At 44.8% G+C, this 25,716-nt stretch overlaps 1 protein-coding gene across 2 annotated transcripts in view; it reads right to left on the reverse strand.

Annotated features, from left to right (window-relative positions):
• Positions 1 to 25,307, reverse strand: part of LOC140191934 (venom factor-like) — a 264,302-nt gene extending 238,995 nt beyond the window's left edge. Inside the window, exons 1-4 of one of the 2 annotated variants that reach the window (XM_072249822.1) lie at positions 25,239 to 25,307; positions 10,264 to 10,453; positions 7,492 to 7,654; positions 4,565 to 4,635 (exon numbers count right to left, since the gene is read on the reverse strand). In XM_072249822.1, coding sequence (XP_072105923.1) covers positions 4,565 to 4,635; positions 7,492 to 7,654; positions 10,264 to 10,453; positions 25,239 to 25,306 — 492 coding nt within the window. In that variant the 5' untranslated portion in view covers position 25,307. Of the gene's footprint in view, positions 1 to 4,564; positions 4,636 to 7,491; positions 7,655 to 10,263; positions 10,454 to 11,154; positions 11,496 to 25,238 lie in introns of those variants that run through there. The other variant, XM_072249823.1, reaches the window with a different exon arrangement.
• Between the last annotated feature and the right edge of the window lie 409 nt (positions 25,308 to 25,716).

Below are 25,716 nucleotides of genomic sequence, written 5' to 3' on the forward strand. Positions count from 1 at the left end.
TCTATACACACATTCTTTCTCTCTCGCTCTTTTTCCCCCTCTGTCCCTCTCACTATACCCCTTGCCCATCCTCTGGGTTTTTCACCCCTCCCCCTTTTCTTTCTCCCTGGGCCTCCTGTCCCATGATCCTCTCATATCCCTTTTGCCTATCAACTGTCCAGCTCTTGGCTCCATCCCTCCCCCTCTTGTCTTCTCCTATCATTTTGGATCTCCCCCTCCCCCTCCCACTTTCATATCTCTTACTAGCTCCTATTTCAGTTAGTCCTGACGAAGGGTCTCGGCCGGAAACGTCGACTGTACCTCTTCCTAGAGATGTTGCCTGGCCTGCTGCGTTCACCAGCAACTTTGATGTGTATTCCTCAGAAACTGATTGGAAAGCTGAGCCTACTGGGCCTGAACACCTCCCTCTGCAACTGGATCCTAGACTTCCTGACTGGGAGATCTCAGTCAGTCCGGATCGGAAGCAGCATCTCCAATACCATCACACTGAGCACGGGGGGGCCCCGAGGGCTGTGTGCTCAGTCCACTGCTGTTCACTCTGCTGACCCACGACTGTGCTGCAACACACAGCTCGAACCACATCATCAGGTTCGCCGACAACACGACTGTGGTGGGTCTCATCAGCGAGAACGGTGAGTTAGCATACAGAGAGGAGGTGCAGCGGCTAATGGACTGGTGCAAAGCCAACAACCTGTCTCTGAATGTAAGAAAAACAAAAAAGATGGTTGTTGACTTCAGGAGGACACGGAGCGACCACTCTCTGCTGAACATCGACGACTCCTCCGTAGAGATCATTAAGAGCACCAGATTTCTTGGTGTCCACCTGGTGGAGAATCTTACCTGACCCTCACATCTCGGATTCGGAATTTGCACCATCTCGGATCGCAAGACCCTGCAGCGGATAGTGAGGTCAGCTGAGAAGATCACCCTGCCATCACAGACATTTACACCACACGCTGCATCCGCAAAGTAAACAGCATTATGAAGGACCCCACGCACCCCTCATACAAACTCTTCTCCCTCCTGCCATCTGGAAAAAGGCACTGAAGCATTTTGGCTCTCACGACCAGACTACGTAACAGTTTCTTCCCCCAAGCCATCAGACTCCTCAATACCCAGAGCCTGGACTGACACCAACCTACTGCCCTCTACTGTGACTACTGTCTTGTTTATTATTTATTATTATTTATTGTAGAGCCTGCACTGTTTTGTGCACTTTATGCAGTCCTGGATAGGTCTGTAGTCTAGTGTAGTTTTTGTATTGTTTCATGTACCACCATGGACCTGGAAAACGTTGTCTCATTTTTACTATGTTCTGTACCAGCAGTTATGGTTGAAATGACAATAAAAAGTGACTTGACTTGACTTGATATTTAAGATACAGTTAGATAAAATTTTACATATTAGGGGAATTAAGGGTTATTGAGTAAAGGCAGGTAGATGGAGCTGAGTTTACAGAAGATCAGCTATGATCATATTGAATGGTGGGGCAGGCTCGATAGGCTGCATGGCCTACTCCTGCTCCTATTTCTTATGTTCTTATAATGGATGTTCCCCAATTCAGGCAACATCCTTGTAAATCTCCTCTGCACGCTTTCAATGGTTTCCATGTCCTTCCTGTAGTGTGGGGACCAGAAATGAGCACAGTACTCCAAGTGGAGTCTCACCAGGGTCCTATATGGCAGCAACATTACCTCTCGGCTCTTAAATGTAATCCCACGGTTGATGAAGGCCAATGCACCATATGCCTTCTTAACCGCAGAGTCAACCTATGTAGCAGCTTTGAGTTTCCTATGGACTCAGTCCCCAAGATCCCTCTGATCCTCCATAGTCCCAAGAGTCTTACCATTAATACTATATTCTGCCATCATATTTGACCTACCAAAATGAACCACCTCACACTTATCTGAGTTGAACTCCATCTGCCACTTTTCAGCCCAGGTTTGCAACCTATCAATGTCCCACTGTAACCTCTGACAGCCCTCCACACTATCCACAACTCCCCCAACCTTTGTGTCATCAGCAAATGTACTAACCCATCCCACCACTTCCTCATCCAGGTTATTTATAAAAATCACAAAGTGTAGGAGTCCCAAAATAGATTCCTGAGGCACACCTCTAATCACAGGCCTCCAGTCAGAGAAGAAATCATCTGCTACCAATCTCTGGTCTCTCCCACAAAGCCAACGTCCAATCTAATTTACTACCTCATCTTGAATGCTGACCGTCAAAACTTTCTTGACCAATCTCCAATACAGGATATTGTCAAATGCCTTGCCTAATGCCCACATAGACAACATCTACTGCCTTGCCTTCATCTACTTTCCTGGTAACTTCCTTGAAAAACTCTATAGTTTGGTTAATATAACGTAACCCACACGAAGCCTTGCTGACCATTCTTAAACACTCCATGAAATTACTTTAGTCTGAGGGCAGTAAAACTGTAGAATTTGTTGCCACGAGCGGCTGTGAAGGCCAAGTCATTGGGTGTATTTAAGGCAGGGATAGATAAGTTCATGATTGACCAGGGCATCAAAGGGAATGGGTTGAAAGCAGGGAGTGGGGATGACTGAAAGAATTGGATCAGCCCATGATTGAATGGCGGAGCAGACTCGATGGGCCAAATGATCTACTTCTGCTCCTATATTTTATGGTCTTATGTCTATCCAAGTACTTATATATCTTGTCCCTTAGAATACCTTCCAATAACTTTCTCACAACTGATATCAGACTCACCGGCCAATAATTTTCTGGATTATGTTTAGATCCCTTTTTGTACAGCGGAACACAATATTGGCTATCCTTCGATCTTCTGGTACCTCTCCTGTCTCTAGGACTATTTAAATATCTCTGCTTGCCTCCCATTGGGTCCGAGAGAACACCTTGTCAGTCCATAAGGATTTATCCACCCTGATTTGCCTCAGGATAGCAAACACTCCTCCAATGTAATCTCTACAGGGTCCATGAAGTTGATGCCACTTTTCCTCACTTCTACAGACTTTGCATCCATCTTCCGAGTAAATCCAAATGCAAAAAAAAAAAAAAATCTCCCCCATCTGTTTTGACTCTGTATATGGATTACCTCTCCGATCTTTCAGAGTATCCCTAGCAATCCTTTTGCTCTTAACATATCTGTAGAATTCCTTACATTCTCCTTCACCTTGTCTGCTAGAGCAACTTCATGCCTTCTTTTAGCCCTCCTAATTTTGTTTTTAAGTGTTCTCTAGCATTTCTTATATCCCTTAGCACCTTACTTGTTCCTACCTGCCTATACCAACTTCGTACTTCCTTCTTTCTCTTAACCAGAGCCTCAATATCTCTTGAAAATCAAGGTTCCCTACACTTGTTATCTTTACACTTTTGAAGGCCTCCTACTTACCAAGTACAAATTTGCCAGAAAACAGCTTGTCGCATTCCACACTTCCAGATCATTTCTGATACCATCAAAATTGGCCTTTTTCCAATTTAGAGTCTCAATCAATGGACCAGAGTTTGAAACTAATGTCACTGTAGTCACTAGATGCAAAGCATTCCCCTACACAAACTTCTGTCAGCTGTCGGTCTCATTCCCTAATAGCAGATCCAGTATCGCACGCTCTCTCATTGAGACTTCTACATACTGATGAAAAAAGCTTTCCTGAACACATTTGATAAACTCTATCCCATCTAGTCCTTTAACAGTACGGGATTACCAGTCAATACGTGGAAAGTTAAAATCACCTAGTATAACAATCTTATGTTTCCTGCAACAGTCTGCAATCTGTCTCCGATTTTTTTCCTTTAAATCCCTCTCTGGTTCCCATCCCTCTGTAGCTGTAATTTAAACCCCACTGTGCAGCATTAGCAAACCTTCCCACTAGGATATTAGTCCCCCTCCAGTTCAAGTGCAACTGATTTTTCTGTAAAGATCCTACCTTCCCTGGAAGAGAGTGCAATGATCCAAAAATCTTATGTCCTACCTCCTTCACCAATTCCTTAGCCACATGCTAATCTGTATAGTCTCCCTAGTTCTGCCTTCACCCCCCATGTGGCATGGATAGCAATCCTGAAATCACAACCCTGGAGATCCTGCTCTTCAACTCCATGAACTCCATATGCAGAACCTCGTCATTAGTCCTGCCCATGTCACTGGTACCTACATGGACCACGTCCTCTAGCTGTTCATCCTTCCTTAAGTATGCTGAGTCCTCAACCTGAGATGTCCCAGACCCTGGTACCAGGGAGGCAACATAGCATCTGCGAATCTCATTCTTACCCACAGAACCTCCTTTCTGTTCCCCTATTTAATGAATTCCTTATCATCACAGCTCACGTATTCTCCCCCCCCACCCTTGCCTTCTGAGTCAGCGAGCCAGACTCAGTGCCAGAGACCTGACCACTGTGATGCTTCTCATGTTCATCATTAGCTGCTCAGGAGCTGCAAATGCCATCGTTTATTATTCATTCCTCTGCTCCAGTCGGAACAATTCCTTTACAAATTGTGTCAGAGAGACGCTACAAGTCTTCACACACTGTAGAGGGGAAACTTGTTACTTTGTGATAATTATAAAACAAAACATCTTACCACAAATTCAACAATTGTTGGGACTCTGTTCGGTTTCAGCTCACTGTCCACTGTAAGCAAGCGATAAAGCACTGGGGAAAAGTACAACACAAAGATTAATCTGTACGATGCAATCTAACCACCTACTCAATAGTGTTACCATCACCTATTCCCTTGACATCAATAGGCTGGGTGTCATTAAAGATTAACAACTCAACAGGAGCAGCACATCAAACACTCTAATTACAATAGCGGGTCAGAAAGTGGGATTTCTGTGGTGATTGACTCACAGCCTGATATCCCGAGACCTTTCCATCATCTAAAAAGCTCAAGTCAAGAAGAATTTGATGGCATGGTCATGTGGTGGTTAGCACAGCACTTTACAGTACTGGAAACCTGGGCTCAATTCCTGCCGCTGCCTGTAAGGAGTCTGTATGTTCTCCCCATCACCACGTGGGTTTCCTCAAGGTGCTCCAGTTTCCTCCCACAGTGCAAAGATGTACTGGTTGGTAGGTTAATTGGTCATTGTAAATTGTTCCATAACTAGGCTAGGATTAAATCAGGGGACTTCTGGGTGACATGGCTCAAAGATCTCTTCATGCTGGATAGATTGGATGGATGGATGTTTTTTTCTGGGATACTCTCCACTTTGCTGTATAAGTGTACTGCCATTATTTTCAACATGCTCAGCACAAAGATGCTAAAGCAGCCTGTATGACAAGTTCATTGACGACCCTCAACATGTATTCCCCGTATCACCAGGTGCAACGTGGAACAGATACTACTTGTTTTGCCCAGCCTACTCCAAGAGCCCCTCCCAAGCCCTCTGCCTTGATCAGCAATGAAGGCTAGGGCATCAGGCACAAACACCTCCACCACAGGCAGTATGTGGTGTGGTGCTTCCCCTCCACATCTCACATATCATCCACACTTGGAAATACATCTCCAGTCCTCCACTGTGGCTAGGTCTAAACCAAGGGCTCTCTGCTCAACAACTCTAAAAATGCCTTCACTGGAGGGACTGTAGAACTTCAAGAAGGACCCTCACATCTACATTTTCAAGTCATTTTTGGAAAGTCAATAAAAGCTGGCCTTGACAACAAATCCTGTAGTGCAAAAATTAATACAATAAAATAAATTTACATACATGGTTACTCAGGTATTTGGTAAAACAACTTGGTATGACTGAGTGTCTTTTTAGACAGCAATGAAGACGCAATGACATTTATAAGTTCTTGGGCCGCACTTTTCTCTGAAGAATATCCATAATCAAGATTTTGCTATAAAAATTCCATTTCTAAACTTCCTTAACTAATCAAATTCAAATACTTCATGACTTGTGATCAGACTTGAACTTGCAGAGTAACATAACCACTTGGTATTAATTCATCTTTTCAAGGGCAACTAGAGAACAGGCAATATTTGCTCCATTTGTCAATGACGCCCAGACACTACTTTGATGTGACTGAATTGCTCGTGGCGCATGAGCACAACATTTTAAAAAAGCGAACGGGGCCTGTTGGGACATTCGGTAGCATTTCACATCATTTGGTTTATTCGGTGATTGGCGAGGGCATATGGAAAGAGGTTAGTTTTAAGTGAAGAGGCCATCATGGGAGCAGCCACTCTGGGAGGAACAGGGTTACAGTGGAGAGCAAGAGGCTTCAGTGTGGACATGTGAAGGTTAAGGCCATAAGTCTGTAAGACCTTAAGATAGCGAAGTAGAATTAGGCCACTTGGCCCATCGAGTTTGCTCCGCCATATCATCATGTCTGAAGGTTAAGGTAAACTGCCAGTAAATTTCTTTCTTATTGCATAGTTAGAGCAGTGAGTATGCCAGTCAAGACAAGAGGATACTCCTCCTGTGATATGTGGGAGGCTATGGAGACCTTGAAGTTTCCTTGAAGACAACATCTGTAAGAAGTGCATAGAGCTGGAGCTTCTTACAGACTGTGTTCGGGAACTTGAACTGGAGCTGGTTGAACTCCACATCATTCGGGAGGGAAAGGGGCTGATTCGTTGGAGATATGGAGAAGTAGTCACATTGATTAAAATAGATTTTATGGTCTCGGTCATAAGTGCTTGTCTCACAACACCCACACAGCAATGTTACATAGTTGTAAAACTTTTCAGTTTAGTTTCTGTTTTAAGATGGCACTTCTGAAGGTGACAATCTACTGGTAGTTCAAAAAGCAAGACATTCAACTGAAAAGATTATTAATAACACCTTTGCTGAAGTAAAGTAAAAATTTGAGGGATGAACCATGCTGGTGAGTTGCAAATTCGACGCAGATGGAGTTGGAGTAAGTGACTCAGAGAGGAGGAGTCAAGGCACATGAGTTTTCATGTCTGTCCAATTAACCTGGGTGAGAAGTTGGATCGCTCTTAGTAGCAATCCAATTTGAAGAGGTTGGGCAGCGCGGTCTAGGCCCAGAGTGAATTGTTGGGCGGCATGGTTTAGGCCCAGAGTGTTTGCTGCAGCAGGGCCAGGGTCCTAATGCAAGGCATGATCTTCTGTTAGGGACAATTTAAACACTGGCCCAGGCAGACCGAAAAGGCAGGGTGTCAGGACTGGAGGCAAGGTTCAGGCCGATTTCACACTGAGGCTGTGAGATTGCCCCAGCTGCTGTGCTTTTTATCTGTGAGCTTTGCACGAACTTGCCCTGCAAATATCATGAAATTAGACTGAGGCTTTGGGCTTACTCTGGCCTGCTCCAGGGATTTGGATAAATGAACTCAATTTGGTTTGGAATGCTGTTTGCTTCTTCTATTGTTTGCATGATTTGTGTTTTTTTCCTCTCTTTCTGATATTGGGTGTTGGTCTTTTTTGAATTGGGTTCTTTCAGATTTCTTGCTTATGGCTGCCTGCAAGCAGACAAATCTCAAGCTTGTATAATTTATACATTCTTTGGTATTAAATATACTCTGAATCTTTGAACAACAGTTACCAGTTTGAGATGGTGTGTAGATCGGTTTGTCAGTCTGTATAAAGATGTGTCCTGTTTGGCGTGACACTAGGATAACACTCTGCAATGCAAAATGACTCGATGTTGCTGTTAAAGACACAAACTGGCTTCCTCTGGATTGCTTTGAAAGTTTTTCTGCAGGTATCTAACAAAAAATAAAATAATCAACAAAATCAGTGTTTTTAATTTTAAATGTTGTATAATTCCCAATATCCTTCACTCAAAACTCAGGCTATGAGGAAACCACAAGGTGTAAAAATTCATCCTTGCTTTGGTAGTGTTAAATGCACTGTGGATTACCAATCAGACATTTGAGTCAAGTCAAGTCCACCTGACTCCACTTCTGAAATTTACTTCAATGGAACTGACTTTCAGAAATATAGAAACATAGAAACATAGAAAATAGGTGCAGGAGTAGGCCATTCGGCCCTTCGAGCCTGCACCGCCATTTATTATGATCATGGCTGATCATCCAACTCAGAACCCCGCCCCAGCCTTCCCTCCATACCCCCTGACCCCCATAGCCACAAGGGCCATATCTAACTCCCTCTTAAATATAGCCAATGAACTGGCCTCAACTGTTTCCTCTGGCAGAGAATTCCACAGATTCACCACTCTCTGTGTGAAGAAGTTTTTCCTAATCTCGGTCCTAAAAGACTTCCCCTCTATCCTCAAACTGTGGCCCCTCGTTCTGGACTTCCCCAACATCGGGAACAATGTTCCTGCATCTAGCCTGTCCAATCCCTTTAGGATTTTATACGTTTCAATCAGATCCCCCCTCAATCTTCTAAATTCCAACGAGTACAAGCCCAGTTCATCCAGTCTTTCTTCATATGAAAGTCCTGCCATCCCAGGAATCAATCTGGTGAACCTTCTTTGTACTCCCTCTATGGCAAGGATGTCTTTCCTCAGATTAGGGGACCAAAACTGCACACAAATATGACTCCAACCAACAGTCACTGCGATAGCTCACATTTAGACACAATCTGAGAATGCATATACACCCTGCAAACCTCATCACAGATTAGCTTGTCAATGTCCTGAAGGTGTTACCAGATGGAAAACGTAGATATTCATTAGGCAAGTAACAGGTCTGGAGAATGCAGAATGGAGCAGAAACATAGAAAACCTACCGCACAGTACGGTCCCTTCGGCCCACAAAGCTGTGCCGAACATGTCCCTACCTTAGAAATTACTCGGCTTACCTATAGCCCTCTATTTTTCAAAGCTCCATGTGCCTATCTGAAAGTCTCTTAAAAGATCCTATCATATCCGCCTCCACCACCATTGCCAGCAGCCCATTCCACGCACTCACCATTCTCTGAGCAAAACACTTACCCCTGATATCTCCTCTGTACCTGCTCCCCAGCACTTTAAACCTGTGTTCTCTTCTGGCAACTATTTCAGCCCTGGGAAAAAGCCTCTGGCTATCCACAAGATCAATGCCTCTCATCATCTTATACACCTCTATCAGGTCACCTGTTATCCTCCTTCGCTCCAAGGAGAAAAGGCCGAGTTTCACTCAACCTATTCTCATAAGGCATGCTTCCCAATCCAGGCAACATCCTTGTAAATCTCCTCTGCATCCTTTCTATGGCTTCCACATCCTTTCTGTAGTGAGGCGACCAAAACTGAGCACAGTACTCCAAGTGGGGTCTGACCAAGGTCCTATATAGCTGCAACATTCCCTCTCGGCTCTTAAATTCAATTCCACGATTGATGAAGGCCAATACACCGTACGCCTTCTTAATCACAGAGTGAACCAGCGCAGCTGCTTTGAGCATCCTATGGACTCGGACCTCAAGATCCCTCTGATCCTCCACACTGCCAAGAATCTGACCATTAATACTATATTCTGCCATCATATTTGACCTACCAAAATGAACCACTCCACACTCATCTAGGTTGAACTCCATCTGCCACTTCTCAGCCCAGTTTTGCATCCCATCAATGTCCCGCTGTAATCTCTGACAGCCCTCCACACTATCAACAAAACCCCCAACCTTTGTGTCATCAGCAAACCTACTAACCCATCCTCATCTAGGTCACTTATAAAAATCATGAAGAGTAGGGGTCCCAGAACAGATCCCTGAGGCACACCACTGGTCACCGACCTCCATGCAGAATATGACCCATTTACAACTACTCTTTGCCTTCTGTGGGCAAGCCAGTTCTGGATCCACAAAGTAATGTCCCCTTGAATCCCATGCCTCCTTACTTTCTCAATAAGCCTTGCATGGGGTACCTTATCAAATACCTTGCTAAAATCCATATACACTACATCTTCTGCTCTTCCTTCATGTTTAGTCATAGAAATGGCATGGAAATTATTTTGAGACATGTGAAGCTAATGGAGGTTACAGGTATCAGCATGGGCAGTGACAAGCAGGGATCTGCAGTCTCCTTGTATTGTTTCTGGTAACTAAAGACATACACACATTCTGAAAAGTCCAGAACAACCTGCTGCAACAAGTTGAATTTACAATAAGCACAAGAGCATGATGCTGTTTGGTATTCGTCAACAAACTGAACCCTACTGACATTCATGTGAAGATATACCGGAATGATATAAAGAGAACTTGTAATTCATCAGGAATCTCTTCCTTTCCTCAAAATGCTGAATAACTTACAGAATGATAATAAGAAAGTGCAGTAAAATTGGTAGAAAAATCTCCCCATTTATGCTTGAAGTAAAAGCTACTACTTTGAACATTCATTAAAAGACTGAAGTGGGTTATGTATTTGTCCATCTACCTTAACGGTGGCAGAAGCTATATAGTTGTTAGCTGATCCCAAGGATATTCTGGCTTGATATAACAAGTCATTTTCATGGAAATTCATCAAATGAATAACAACATCAATATCAAAATTGACATTGTGAGCTTCCACAATCACAGTTTCTTCACTTTCAATTCGGAAAACATTGGAAGCAGTCAGTGTATATCTGTAGGAATAATGAAGAAAATTAATGTTTCATTACAGGAATCAAGAAAATGTTTTTTTATTAAAAAATATAGGTACCATGGGCAAGTCCAGATTTTTGAATATCTCAATTGCCATCTGAAGGGAGTGATAACCGTTTTCTTTAACTAAAGCCATCCAGGTACATGAGATTTATAAAAGATACTTAAGTGAAAAGCAATCTAAACAGCCAAGCTAAGTCCTTGAACGAAGGTATTGAAAGAAATGGGGGCACAGTGCTTAAATTCCTGACTTGGATTCAAATCCCACCATATGATCTGGGAAATTAAAATAGCTAATTAGATAGCTTCAGTGAAGACCTTGCTTCAATATCTGAAACTACTGGATCATCATCTAAACTGTTGAGAAATAAATTTACCAGCCTCACACAGTCTAGTTAAATGTAAGATTACATGTCTAAATATGACAGGGCATCAAAGGTTATGGTGAGAAGGCGGGGGAGTGGAACTAAATGGGAGAATGGATCAGCTCATGGTAAAATGGCGGAGCAGACTCGATGGGCCAAATGGCCGACTTCTGCTCCTTGTCTTATGGTCTTATGGACTTATGAGAAACACTCCTTCTCACTCCTCTGAAAGTAACCTCGCAGTTCAAGGGTAGTAACAAACACAGTGGTATCTTGTTTCAGACAACGAACTTATTTTAATTCTTCTCCCTAATTACCTACGAAGATGGTGAAGCATACAGGGCATGAAGCTACTCCCTCAACATGAGAGGGAATTCCAGGATTTAAATCTGATGAGAGTGAAGAAATGGCCCCTTCAATCATCTTCCTCCATAATCCCTTCAGAGCAAAGTCGTAATCAGGAGGACAAATCACAAATCAGTGTCACTACCCTGAAGGAAATTATTTCAAAGCTCTGCACAAAATTATACTACACAGATTGAACTTCCAGTATGATTCTCAAGCATAATTGCAGTTGCACTGATAAAGAATGCATAGTTCTTTTCAAATAATTGTCATTATTCAATAGAATCTGTTGCAAAAGCCTAAAATGATCTAGTGAAAAATGATTTTCTTTCACAATGAGAGAATTGAAAGGCATTAAGTTAATCGGGTGCCAGAGGTCTGCAGCAGGCTGGGATGAATAACGAAAACACTACACTGGAATTTTTAAAGTTGCATCTATATTATCATTTTAATAAAAGGCATGAAGTTAATTGAAAGACAATTAGTACTGACTCATTGTTGATTCACCAGTAACCCCCTGTTTTTGGATCCAAATTCCGTGACTTAGATTAAAAAGAAACAAATAGTTGTTTAATAATATTACATCAGCATTAGTTGGAATAAAATGCATTGAGGTTGATATCAGTGAGTTCCAGCTGGGATATCAAGGAATGTAAGTTAGAATGCAAGCGATTTTGCAGAAGCTGGAAATCGAGTTACACACACAAAATGCTGGAAGAACTCAGAGGGTTGGGCAATATTTATGAAGGGGAATAATGGACGATATTTCAAGCTGAGCTAAAGTTACATTAAATGTGAAATGATTAGCAGAATCAATAGCACAGTGTTGAAAACCGCAGACTATGCTACACCGTGGGATTGAATTTCCATTTTGGGATTTGTTCCCCGTGAGCAGATATGCTGATGTTATTGCTGAGAACTATTGTTTTCTATAGAAGTTAACTGCCCAAAGTGACCTTGTCTTGATTTGAAGCCATTTTCTCTGGGATTGGTGCATGGGATAACTATTTTCAGCCGAGCACTTTCTGTTTGTGCTTTGTGGCATAAGTAATTGAAGTACAATTAGCTATTGCCCATTAAACCTGCATTTGCTCTTTGAAACGCGTGGTACCATTTTTTCTCTAAGTACTGAAATTCATTTCTCTTCCAGGATTTATCAATTTCTTTTGAAATTAATATTGAATCAGCTTTCACCATATTTCCAATCCCATTGTGTAAATAAATGTTCCTTCATGTCTCATTAGTTCTTTGTCAATAGCCTTGAATCGTCATATATTTACCAACCCTCCTACCAGAGCGTATATTTAGTTAGTTTTAATCATGAGATCTCCCCTTAACCATTTTTGTTTTAAGGATAACAAACCCAAGATTGTCTGGCTGCTTTGAATAACATGAACCCCCTGGTAAGCCTCAGGCTCGCTCAACTCGCAGTCGTCGAGGGGAAGCAGCCCTCGGCCCCGCCAAACTGGGTAATTAAGTTTGTGTGGATGCTGTGTGATTGTACCCCACCCCACCCAAATAACAGACAATACACCATATATGATTAAATGATTACAATTTATAGATATTACTGGGACTATATAATTAATAGAGTTAAAATTTAAAAGGAAAGTAAAAGGCGCCAAACTTATCAAAGTTCAATCTCTTCGTGCGCAAACAGTTGGAGCTTTAGTAACGATCCTCTCTTCAGCATCCGATCCCCTCTGACCCATTCGACCCGCTGCCTGGGACCAACCACGGTGGACGACCAGACGTTCCACACGAGTGTGCCTTCGTCTCTTCTCCTTGCCGAAGACCCTGGGCCTCGGACTCCGGCTCGCGGTCCGCCCCGTCGGCCAGCTCATAGCATCGCGTCCGCTCTCTCTGTCTCCATCGCGCCTTCTCCTCAAAAACCCGCGCATCACAATAGTTTACGGACACACAAGACAGAATAACATCCATCCCAATTGGTTCGCTCTTTCTCCTATCAATAATATAACCCAAACAAGCTGCTAACGAGAAAACTTTCTCAGCAGTTAACATAACAAAGAAGCCATTTTAATTAGCCTACGCAGTAACATAAAAGAAGAAACCTCTTACACTCTCCCCCCACCAATTAAAGTCATGTCCTCATGACTTCTAAATAACTCGCCAAACATTCCTTCAGACACAAAAACCCAATCCAGGTACCAACAGTGACATTGCTCCCCAAACAGTGGACCTTACGCCGGGTCCCACGGGCTCTACATAGGCGAACCTATCTGGGAGTTACCTAATCCTCCGAGACCTCCGTACCCCTCACCTAAACCCTTAAGGCTCGGACACTACTGGGGATACCTCGGGTCTGCTTGCCAACTCCTCTCTCAATCTCTCACTCATGCCTCCACTATAACTCGGAGCGCCCTGTCCCGTGTCCGGGGCCCCGCTTCTTTTCCTTCCGGGTCCTGCTGTAACCCAGGCTGCCTACAGCTAGCCCTCCCCACTACCCCTGACTCAGTGGGAGAAGGGCCAAAGGTCTCTTCCTCAATCAAGGGGAAGTTAGCGAAAGGCAGCATGTACCACGCATCCAGCACATCATCCTTCGAATCCGTATTCCTCCTCATTCCCTCGATCGGTAGCTGCTGTTTGATTTTCTCCAAACTGAAGCACTTAGCCTGGGCGGCCTCTGCAGCCCCTTCAGCCTCCTGCAATCGAGACGTCAGCTGCCTCTTGGACTTCTCCAACTTTCGCAACAGTCTCAGCAGTTCTGACTCACACTTCTTGGCCATCTCCATCTGGGACGTAATTACACCACCAGCTTTTTCCACTTCATTTAAACTGTCGATGGTCATCTTCAGGTTCCCTTCAAGCGTCCGCTTCTCTTTTCGAGATCTGTCCTCAGTTGCTTCACCTCCTCGGAAGTGTAGTCAAACTCCCCTTTCCGGGCTCTCTGTCTTCTGTTGACTTTAGTCAGACAGCTTCCTTGGTCTTTCCCAACTTGTACGTCTTCCAATCTTTTCTGGATTAAATCGTCAATAAATGGCCACAGTTTCTGCTTGAACTTCCGGTTCTCCATCTGCACGTTGACGAGCGTGGACTCTTAAGTCTTCAAGGTTTTTTCCAAAAGTGCGGCACTCAGTCTCCAGCCTGCATGTCTGAGCGCTTAGTTCAGCCGTGCAAATCCCCTCTCTCCCTAGTGTCTCATTCCGATTGACGACCTGGGTTTCCATCTCCAGGTCCACCACCGTCTGTTCCAACGCCAGGAATTTCAACTCGTATGTCGGGTCATTTTTCTCAGATTGCACCAATCTCTGTCGACCAAAAACTCTTCCACATGTGACACTTCGCTTCTGTCACTCCCCCCCCCCAACCCCTTTCTTCTCCAAGGGAGGGTAGCCACACAGCAGCAGATTCAAGGGGTTTCGCGCTTTGCTGTAGTCCCTGGCGAATCTCCAAGAATTACCGGAGAATTCCACAGCTGAACACAGAGCACGCATGTACGGCCTCTTTCTCCAGACCTGGCATTCGTCCAAAGAAAGTTTTAATTCTTTAACTCTTTGTCGCCCGGGCTTCGCCACTCGCCTCGTATCATAGTCCCCCAAAGCGAATCCAAACCCGAGGCGGTCATCCACACAACAGCAAAACTCCAAACACCTCCACATCCCCATGATCTTCCTCATGCCCCGCGGGAAGGTTGCAGGGACTCCGGATATGCCCTGGGGGCATCTTTTCGGATCGAAAGAATTCTAGGAAACCTATACCGGCCGTCCTCTCCTCATCGGCCTCACTCACGGGATCTGGCAACATCCGCTCGTCAGATCCAGCACATTAAACCACGTCTCACCATACAAACAGACCATAGCATCTTCGGCCCTCAGGGCCGTATTCTGGTCAATGACAGTGCGCCTGTTCGGAGTCCTATAATCCACACACACGCTGCCTACATATTCCACGGCTACAGGGTCCAGTCGCCGCGACCTCTCTCTCTCTCACCGAGGTGTCTTCAGCGGTCAACGTCCCTCCCTCGTGGTACTTCGGAGCGTCTACTAAGAGGGTATCACCCTCAGATACTTCCCCCAGGCTGTACCACAATCGGGTCTCGTTTAAATTCGGTACCGGCCCAAGGCTGCTGCACACGTCATCACAAGCAGCTCGAAACGCTGGGTACACATACAATGCCCCCTTGAACTCTAGGTTCACTAACCAATCATCGTCTTCTGGATAATCACTGGCACTGGTACCCCAAATCTCCAGTGCCCTTAATGTTGTCAGGGGTAAATGCTTCAACCACCGGTTGTAAAACGAACTGTACAACAACTTGCTCTGCGCCCTGGTGTCGAGGATGGCTTTAGCATCGCTTCCATCTATCCGTAGCGACACACGGGGGCGTGGTCCCTCGAAGCCTTGAGAAATAGGGTCTTTTCCTTTCGGAAGTTCCTTGGTACATTGCTGGGAACGTGCTCCCTCAGAGACCCCAAGCCGTTCCCCCACTGGGCCTCCACTAAGTTTCCCGACACCTCTCTGATCAGCTGAACAACTGAGGGAGGGGCTGATCCCCTGAAATAATCCCCCTGGCACTGCAAGCAATTTAGCCGTCCTCCCAGCCAGAGAAGATACACTGAAAGCTTTTCCCCCGCTTTCAGATAACTGGCCGCTGTCACTGCGGGGTAATTGGCCCTGACAGTTCTAACACCGCCAACAGCCCGCCTACTTAAACTTTCAACCAATCCCTGTCGCTCTCCCTCAACCGAGCCCTGCCACTCATCCAGCAACTGAGAGCTCCGCTCAGCCCACGCCTCAGCTATTTGAGGGGTGGGTATTATTCGAACAACCGGCCGGAGCCTGCCACAGCTGGAACATTCCGACCACTCTTCCCCCTCCCTCCTGACGGGAGGAACAGCCCATGGCCCCGCCTCCCCCGTTGCACCAACCGACACCGGCCGTCCCACTTCTGTGACGTCAGCGCTAGCCTGCGCTGAAGCAAGGTCTGAGCCCGCCGTTTCATCAAACTTTTGCTCTGCGGTTTCCAGTTTGCCATCAGCTTTAACCGTACTCACAAATTGAATTAACACTTCACCATAGATACGAATATCCACCCCACTCAACCCGTTACTAACCGCAATCTCACAGAGGTACACATTACTAAACGCAATTCCGCAGAGACACAGCAGCACTGATTTAAACAGGGCAACGACACAGCACCCTATAAAAATCCACATCCCGGACGATGGCCCCCACAATGTAGCCCCCTGGTAAGCCTCAGGCTCGCTCAACTCGCAGTCGTCGAGGGGAAGCAGCCCTCGGCCCCGCCAAACTGGGTAATTAAGTTTGTGTGGATGCTGTGTGATTGTACCCCACCCCGACAAATAACAGACAATGCACCATATACGATTAAATGATTACAATTTATAGATATTACTGGGACTATATAATTAATAGAGTTAAAATTTAAAAGGAAAGTAAAAGGCGCCAAACTTATCAAAGTTCAATCTCTTCATGCACAAACAGTTGGAGCTCTAGTAACGATTCTCTCTTCACCATCCGATCCCCTCTGACCCACTCGACCCGCTGCCACGGTGGTCGAGCAGATGCTCCACACGGTTGTGTCTTCGTCTCCTCTCCTCGCCGAAGACTCTGGACCTCGGACTTCGGCTCGGGGGTTTGCCCCCATCGGCCACCTCACAGCATCGCGTCCGCTCTCTCTGTCTCCATCGCGCCTTCTCCTCAAAAACCCGCGCATTACAGTACTTACAGACACACAAGAAAGAACAACATCCATCCCAGTTGGTTCGTTCCCTTTCCTATCAATAATATAACACAAACAAGCTGCTAGCGAGAGAACTTTCTCAGCAGTTAACATAACAAAGAAGCCATTTTAATTAGTCTACGCAGTAACATAAAAGAAGAAACCCCTTACAAACAGAATTCCCTCACCATGGACAAACCCAATGAACCTTCTCTGTAGACTCTCCAAGAGTTTTCCTTTGACTGAAGCACATAAGCAGAGAGAAAAATAATGCAATTGAGAAACAACTTGACTTGATAAGAAAATGGGGTACTAACTGGACGTAAAATAAGACCATAAGTCCATAAGATATAGACAATAGGTGCAGGAGTAGGCCATTCGGCCCTTCGAGCCAGCACCGCTATTCGCTGTGATCATGGCTGGTCATCCACAATTAGTATCCAGTTCCTGCCTTATCCCCATAACCTTTGATTCCGCTATCATTAAGAGTTCTATCCATCTCTTTCTTGAAAACATCCAGAGACTTGGCCTCCACAGCCTTCTGGGGCAGAGCATTCCGCATATCCACCACTCTCTGGGTGAAAAAGTATTTCCTCAAATCCGTTCTAAATGGCCTACACCTTAATCTTTAACAGTAGCCTCTCGTTCTGGACTCACCCATCAGCCGGAACATGCTTTCTGCCTCCAGCGTGTCCAATCCCTTAATAATCTCATATGTTTCAATCAAATCCCCTCTCATCCTTCTAAATTCCAGTGTATACAAGCCCAGTCGCTCCAATCTTTCAACACATGACAGTCCCGCCATCCCAGGAATTAACCTTGTGAACCTACGCTGCACTCCCTCAATAGCAAGAATGTCCTTCCTCAAATTTGGAGAACAAAACTGCACACAATACTGCAGGTGTGGTCTCAACAGGGCCCTGTACAGCTGCAGAAGGACCTCTTTGCTCTTATACTCAATTCCCCTTGTCATGAAGGCCAGCATGCCATTAGCTTTCTTCACTGCCTGTTGTACCTGCATGTTTGCTTTCAGTGACTGATATACAGGAACACCTAGATCTCGTTGTACTTCCCCTTCTCCTAACTTGACTCTATTTAGATAATAATCTGCCTTCCTCTTCTTACCACCAAAGCTCACATTTATCCACTCAACCCGCTGCCTGGGACTAACCACGGTGGTCGAGCAGATGCTCCACACGGTTGTGTCTTCGTCTCCTCTCCTCGCCGAAGACTCTGGACCTCGGACACCGGCACGGGGTTCGCACCCGGCGGCCAGCTCACAGCATCGTGTCCGCTCTCTCCAATCTTTGTATCATCAGCAAATTTGCTGATCCAATTTACCACATTATCATCCAGATCATTGATATGGATGACAAATAACAATGGACCCAGCACTGATCCCTGTGACACACCACTAGTCACAGGCCTCCACTCGGAGAAGCAATTCTCTACTACAACTCTTTGGCTTCTTCCATTGAGCCAATGCCTAATGCAATTTACCACCTCTCCATGTATACCTAGCGACTGAATTTTCCTAACTAACCTCCCATGCGGGACCTTGTCAAAGGCCTTACTGAAGTCCATGTAGACAATATCCACTGCCTTCCCTTCATCCACTTTCCTGGTAACCTCCTCGAAAAACTCCAATAGATTGGTCAAACATGACCTACCACGCACAAAGCCATGTTGACTCTCCCGAATAAGTCTCTGTCTATCCAAATGCTTGTAAATTCTGTCTCTGAGTACTCCCTCCAATAACTTACCTACTACCGACATTAAACTTACTGGCCTATAATTTCCCGGATTACTTTTCGATCCTTTTTTAAACAACGGAACAACATGAGCCACTCTCCAATCCTCCAGCACCTCACCTGTAGACAGCGACATTTTAAATATTTCTGCCAGGGCCCCAGCAATGCCATGCATCTGCCCACTCAAACAGCCTGTCCAAGTCACCCTGCATTCTCAAAACATCCTCCTCACATTTCACACTGCCACCCAGCTTTGTGTCATCTGTAAATTTGCTAATGTTACTTTTAGTCCCTTTATCTAAATCATTAATGTATATTGTAAACAGCTGCGGTCCCAGCACTGAACCCTGCAGTACCCCACTAGTCACCGCCTGCCATTCCGAAAGGGACCCGTTAATCGCTACTTTTTGTTTCCTGTCAGCCAGCCAATTTTCAATCCATGTCAGTACTCTGCCCCCAATACCATTGTCCCCTAATTTTGCCCGCTAATCTCCTATGTGGGACCTTATCAAAGGCTTTCTGAAAGCCCAGGTACACTGGCTCTCCCTTGTCCATTTTCATAGTTACATCCTCAAACAAATTCCAGAAGATTAGTCCCCTTCGTAAATCCATGCTGACTCGGGCCGGTCCTGTTACTGCTATCCAAATGTGTCGTAATTTCACCTTTTGTAATTGACTCCAGCACCTCTCCCACCACTGATTTCAGGCTAACCGGTCTATAATTTCTTGTTTTCTCTCTCCCTCCTTTCTTGGAAAGTGGGACAACATTAGCCACTCTCCAATCCACATGAACTGATCCTGAATCTATAGAACATTGGAAAATGATTACTAATGCGTCCACGATTTCTAAAGCTACCCTGGGATGCAGACCATCAGGTCCCGGGGACCTATCAGCCTTCAGACCCAACAGTCTATCCAACACGATTTCCCACCTGATATAAATTTCCTTCAGTTCATCCATTACCCTAGGTCCTTTGGCCACTATTATAGATATGGGAGATTGTTTAGAAGACAGTGAAGACAGATCAGAAGTACCTGTTCAACTCGTCTGCCATTTCCCTGTTCCCCATAATAAATTCACCCTTTTCTGTCTTCAAGGACCCAATTTTGGTCTTAACTATTTTTTTTCCTTTTTACATACCTAAAGAAGCTTTTACTATCCTCCTTTATATTATTAGCTAGTTTACCTTCGTACCTCATTTTTTCTCCATGTATTACCTCTTTAGTTATCTTCTGTTGCTCTTTAAAAGTTTCCCAATCATAGAAACTACAGCACAGAAACAGGCCCTTTGGCCCTTCTTGGCTGTGCCGAACCATTTTCTGCCTAGTCCCACTGACCTGCACACGGACCATATCCCTCCATACACCTCCCATCCATGTATCTGTCCAATTTATTCTTAAATGTTAAAAAAGAACCCGCATTTACCACCTCGTCTGGCAGCTCATTCTATACTCCCACCGCTCTCTATGTGAAGAAGCCCCCCTAATGTTCCCTTTAAACTTTCCCCCCTCACCCTTAACCCATGTCCTCTGGTTTTTTTCTCCCCTTGCCTCAGTGGAAAAAGCCTGCTTGCATTCACTCTATCTATACCCATCATAATTTTATATACCTCTATCAAATCTCCTCTCATTCTTCTACGCTCCAGGGAATAAAGTCCTAACCCATTCAACCTTTCTCTGTAACTGAGTTTCTCAAGTCCCGGCAACATCCTTGTAAACCTTCTCTGCACTCTTTCAACCTTATTTATACTCTTCCTGTAATTTGGTGAACAAAACTGAACACAATACTCCAGATTTGGCCTCACCAATGCCTTATACAACCTCATCATAACATTCCAGCTCTTATACTCAATACTATCATTAATAAAGGCTAATGTACCAAAAGCTCTCTTTACGACCCTATCTACCTGTGAAAACACTTTTAGGGAATTTTGTATCTGTATTCCCAGATCCCTCTGTTCCACTGCACTCCTCAGTGCCTTACTATTAACCCTGTATGTTCTACATTGGTTTGTCCTTCCAACGTGCAATACCTCACACTTGTCAGTATTAAACTCCATCTGCCATTTTTCAGCCCATTTTTCCAGCTGGTCCAAGTCCCTCTGCAGGCTCTGAAAACCTTCCTCACTGTCTACTACACCTCCAATCTTTGTATCATCAGCAAACTTGCTGATCCAATTTACCACATTATCATCCAGATCATTGATATAGATGACAAATAACAATGGACCCAGCACTGATCCCTGTGGCACACCGCTAGTCACAGGCCTCCACTCAGAGAAGCAATTTTCTACCACCACTCTCTGGCTTCTTCCATCGAGCCAATGTCCAATTTACTACCTCTCCATGTATACCTAGCGACTGAATTTTCCTAACTAACCTCCCATGCGGGACCTTGTCAAAGGCCTTACTGAAGTCCATGTAGACAATATCCACTGCCTTCCCTTCATCCACTTTCCTGGTAACCTCCTCGAAAAACTCCAACAGATTGGTCAAACATGACCTACCACGCACAAAGCCATGTTGACTCTCCCTAATAAGCCCCTGTCTATCCATATGCTTGTAGATTCTGTCTCTTAGTACTCCCTCCAATAACTTACCTACTACTGACGTTAAACTCACCGGCCTATAATTTCCCAGATTACTTTTTAAACAACGGAACAACATGAGCCACTCTCCAATCCTCCGGCACTTCACCCGTAGACAGCGACATTTTAAGTATTTCTGCCAGGGCCCCCGCAATTTCAACACTAGTCTCCTTCAAGGTCCGAGGGAACACCCTGTCAGGTCCCGGGGATTTATCCACTTTAATTTTCCTCAAGGCAGCAAGCACCTCCTCCTTTTCAATCTGTATAGTTTCCATGGTCTCACTACTTGATTCCCTCAATTCCATAGATTTCATGCCAGCTTCCTTAGTAAACACAGACGCAAAAAACCTATTTAAGATCTCCCCAGTTTCCTTTGGTTCTGCACAAAGCCAACCACTCTGATCTTCAAGAGGACCATTTTTATCCCTTACAATCCTTTTGCTCTTAATATACTTGTAAAAGCTCTTTGGATTATCCTTCACTTTGACTGCCAAGGAAACCTCATGTCTTCTTTTTGCCCTCCTGATTTCTTTCTTAAGCATATTCTTGCACTTCTTATACTCCTCAAGCACCTGATTTACCCTGTTTCCTATACATTTCATACAACTCCCTCTTCTTCTTTATCAGAGTTGCAATATCCCTTGAGAACCAAGGTTCCTTATTCCTATTCAATTTGCCTTTAATCCTGACAGGAACATACAAACCCTGCACTCTCAAAGTTTCCCCTTTGAAGGCTTCCCACCTACCAATCACATCTTTGCCAGAGAACAATCCTCCGGCTTCCCACTCATCTTTGCTATGTTATACTTCTTCTCTTTTATTTTTATACTGGCCTTTATTTCCCTTGTCAGCCATGGCCTCCCCTTACTCTCCTTAGGATCTTTCTTCCTCTTTGGTATGAACTGATCTTGCACCTTCTGCATTATTCCCAGAAATACCTGCCATTATTGTTCCACTGTCATCCCTGCTAGGGTATTGTTCCATTGAACTTTGGCTAGCCCCTCCCTCATAGCTCCATAGTTCCCTTTGTTCAACTGTAATACTGACACTTCCAATTTTCCCTTCTCTCTCTCAGTTTGTAGATTAAAACTTATCATATTATGGTCACTACCTCCTGATGGCTCCTTTTCCTCGAGGTCCCTGATCAAATCCGGTTCATTGCACAGTAACAAATCTAGAACTGCCTTCTCTCTGGTAGGCTCCACTACAAGCTGTTCTAAGATTCCATCTCGGAGGCACTCCACAAACTCCCTTTCTTGGGGTCCAGTACCCACCTGATTCTTCCAGTCTACCTGCATGTTGAAATCCCCCATAACAACTGTAGCATTACCTTTGCTGCATGCCATTTTTAACTCTTGATTAAACTTACACCCTACATCCAGACTACTGTTTGGGGGCCTGTAGATAACTCCCATTAGGGTCTTTCAACCCTTAGAATTTCTCATTTCTATCCATACTGACTCTACGTCTCCTGATTCTATGTCCCCCTTTGCAAGGGACTGAATATCATTCCTCACAAACAGAGCCACCCCACCCCCTCTGCCCATCAGTCTGTCCTTTCGATAGGACGTATACACTTGAATATTCATTTCCCAGTCCCTGCCCTGTTGAAGCCATGTCTCTGTTATTCCCACAACAGCATACTTGCCAATTTCCAACTGTGTCTCAACCCCATCTACTTCATTTATTATACTCCGTGCTTTCAATATATAATACTTTCAATTCATCACTCCCCTCACCTTTCATATCAATTCCTATTTCACTTGGCCATACCGTACGATTCCTTCTTGAGCTTTCTGCTCCGTTGATTCTGTCGTCTTTCTTAACTTTTCTTATTCTCACTTTCCCTTTCACTCTATCCTTATATTTCCAGTTCGTCCCCTCCCCCCACCTACTTAATTTAAACACACCTGCTGGTCCCTCGCCTATTAAGGTGCAACCCGTCCCTTTTGTATAATTCATCCTTACCACAAAACATGCCCCAGTGGTTCCAGAATGTAAATCCTTGCTTCCTGCACCAGTTCCTTAGACACACATTCAGATCCATTATCTCCCTGTTGCGGCCCTCTCCAGCACGAGGAACTGGAAGCAAACCGGAGATAACCACCCCGGAAGTCCTGATTTTCGCCTTCTTCCGAGTTCACTGAATTCATTTTGTAGAATGTCTTTCATCTTCTTCCCCACGTCATTTGTGCTGACATGCACCACCACTTCCGGATGTTCACCTTCACTCTTGAGGATTCCCTGCAACCGGTCCGTGTCACCCTGGATCCCAGCACCAGGGAGGCAACACACCATCCTTCAATCTCGCCTGTTGCTGCAGAAACCCCTTTCTGTACCTCTCACGATGGAATCCCCTACTACCACGGCTCTGCCTAATGTCTGTCTCCTCGGCTTTGCTTCAGAACCAATTTTCAATTTTTGACTCGCAGACCTAACCGCCTCTCGGGCTGGCAGTGTCTTTTGTCCCGACAGCTTCCAAAAGGGTGAACCTGTTTACGAGAGGTACATCCCCCGGGGTCTCCGGTACTTCAAGCATCCTTTCCTTCCTCATCGTCGCCCTCCCTTCTCTCTTCCGGTATCCTCGGTGTAACGACCTCGCTGTAGGTCCTGTCCAGAAAACTCTTGTTTTCCCAGATGAACCTGGGGTCATCCAGTTGCCTCTCCAGTGCTGCAACATTGTCCTTCAGAAACTGAATCTGGACACATTTTCCACAGGTGTAGGAGCCAGAGGCACCATCAGTGTCCCTGACCTCCCACATCATGCACGCAGCACACTGAATCAACCTAGCGGTCATTTCTTCATCACTTCTCACCCTCTTCAACTGTGGCGTACCCTCTTCCCTCAGCCTCCTCGCCGAAGACTCTAGAGCTAAAGGCTCGCACTTCTCTCACAAGGCACTTCCCTCGACAAGGCCGCTCCCCGACAGGCCGCTCCCTTAGAGAGAACCTTGATTATATTAGCTGATAGTTTGAGTAATTAGTTTCTGGCTGCTCACGACCGGCTTTCAAATCAACCGCTCCTTCTCAGCCAATCCCCACACTTACTCCTTCGCTGCTGCGCCTCCGCCGACCTTCAAGGACTGAACATGCGAGCAGAAAGCAGAAGTAACCCATTACGTCCATCAAGTCTGCTCCGCTATTCAATCATGGCTGATCCAATTCTTCCAGTCATCCCCACTCCCCTGCTTTCTCCTCATACCATTTGATGCCCTGGCTAATCAAGAACCTATCTATATCTGAAAATCCCACCTAACCTATAGGAGGGAATTACCTGATCATCCTGAACGGCAGGAAATTTCTAAATACAAGAATATACATAGAACGTAGAACATAGAATAATACAGCACAGTACAGGCCCTTCGGCCCACAAAGTTATGCTGACCCTCAAACCCTGCCTCCCATATAAGCCCCCACCTTAGATTCCTCCATATACCTGTCTAGTAGTCTCTTAAACTTCACGAGTGTATCTGCCTCCACCACTGACTCAGGCAGTGCATTCAACGCACCAACCACTCTCTGAGTATAACACCTTCCTCTAATATCCCCCTTGAACTCCCCACCCCTTACCTTAAAGCCGTGTCCTCTTGTATTAAGCAGTGGTGCCCTGGGGAAGAGGCGCTGGCTATCCACTCTATCTATTCCTCTTATTATCTTGTACACTTCTATCATGTCTCATCTCATCCTTCTCTCCAAAAAGTAAAGCCCTAACTCCCTTAATCTCTGATCATATTGCATACTCTCTAAACCAGGTAGCATCCTGGTAAATCTCCTCTGTAACCTTTCCAATGCTTCCACATCTTTCCTATAGTGAGGCGACCAGAACTGGACTCATTACTCCAATTGTGGCCTAACCAGAGTTTTATAGAGCTGCATCATTACATCACGACTCTTAAACTCTATCCCTCGACTTATGAAAGCTAACGCCCCATAAGCTTTCTTAACTACCCTATCCACCTGTGTGGCAACTTTTACATAATGTACATTAAATTGAACTATTCCCTAATACTTACAGAGGGTCACCAAGGGATAATGCAGGAAGAGACACCCAGAGAGCAAGTAACAGAGATGTCCATCCCATGGTGAATGCTTCACTGTGGCAAACTTTCCCAAATCATGTCATTGCGTTATATAGGAACTCATTGCAGTTATTAATATTTAACAAATGAGGTATTTGTTCTTCTGCGAACTTTAAAACAGAAACAAATATTCACTGTCCATAGTTGTTTAATCACGAGTTACTTTAAACTTGGGAATCTGGGAAGAATAGTGGTATCTCATATTTATCTGGGATTTAGAATTTGACCTTGACTTACCCAGATAAGTAGCACAAACAAACGTTACAAAATGCTACTTTCAAAGTTTTTAATTGAGTAATTTTAAACTCGTCCAGAATTACAATTTGGGGTGCGTAATGTGAAGTCAGCTTTGAAATATCATAAGATTATCTGCAGTTAAATCACCTCAGACTCTCATTTTGCATCCGACCAA

Source organism: Mobula birostris, chromosome X (genome assembly GCF_030028105.1).
Source record: "Mobula birostris isolate sMobBir1 chromosome X, sMobBir1.hap1, whole genome shotgun sequence".
In the NCBI taxonomy this organism is placed as follows: domain Eukaryota; kingdom Metazoa; phylum Chordata; class Chondrichthyes; order Myliobatiformes; family Myliobatidae; genus Mobula; species Mobula birostris.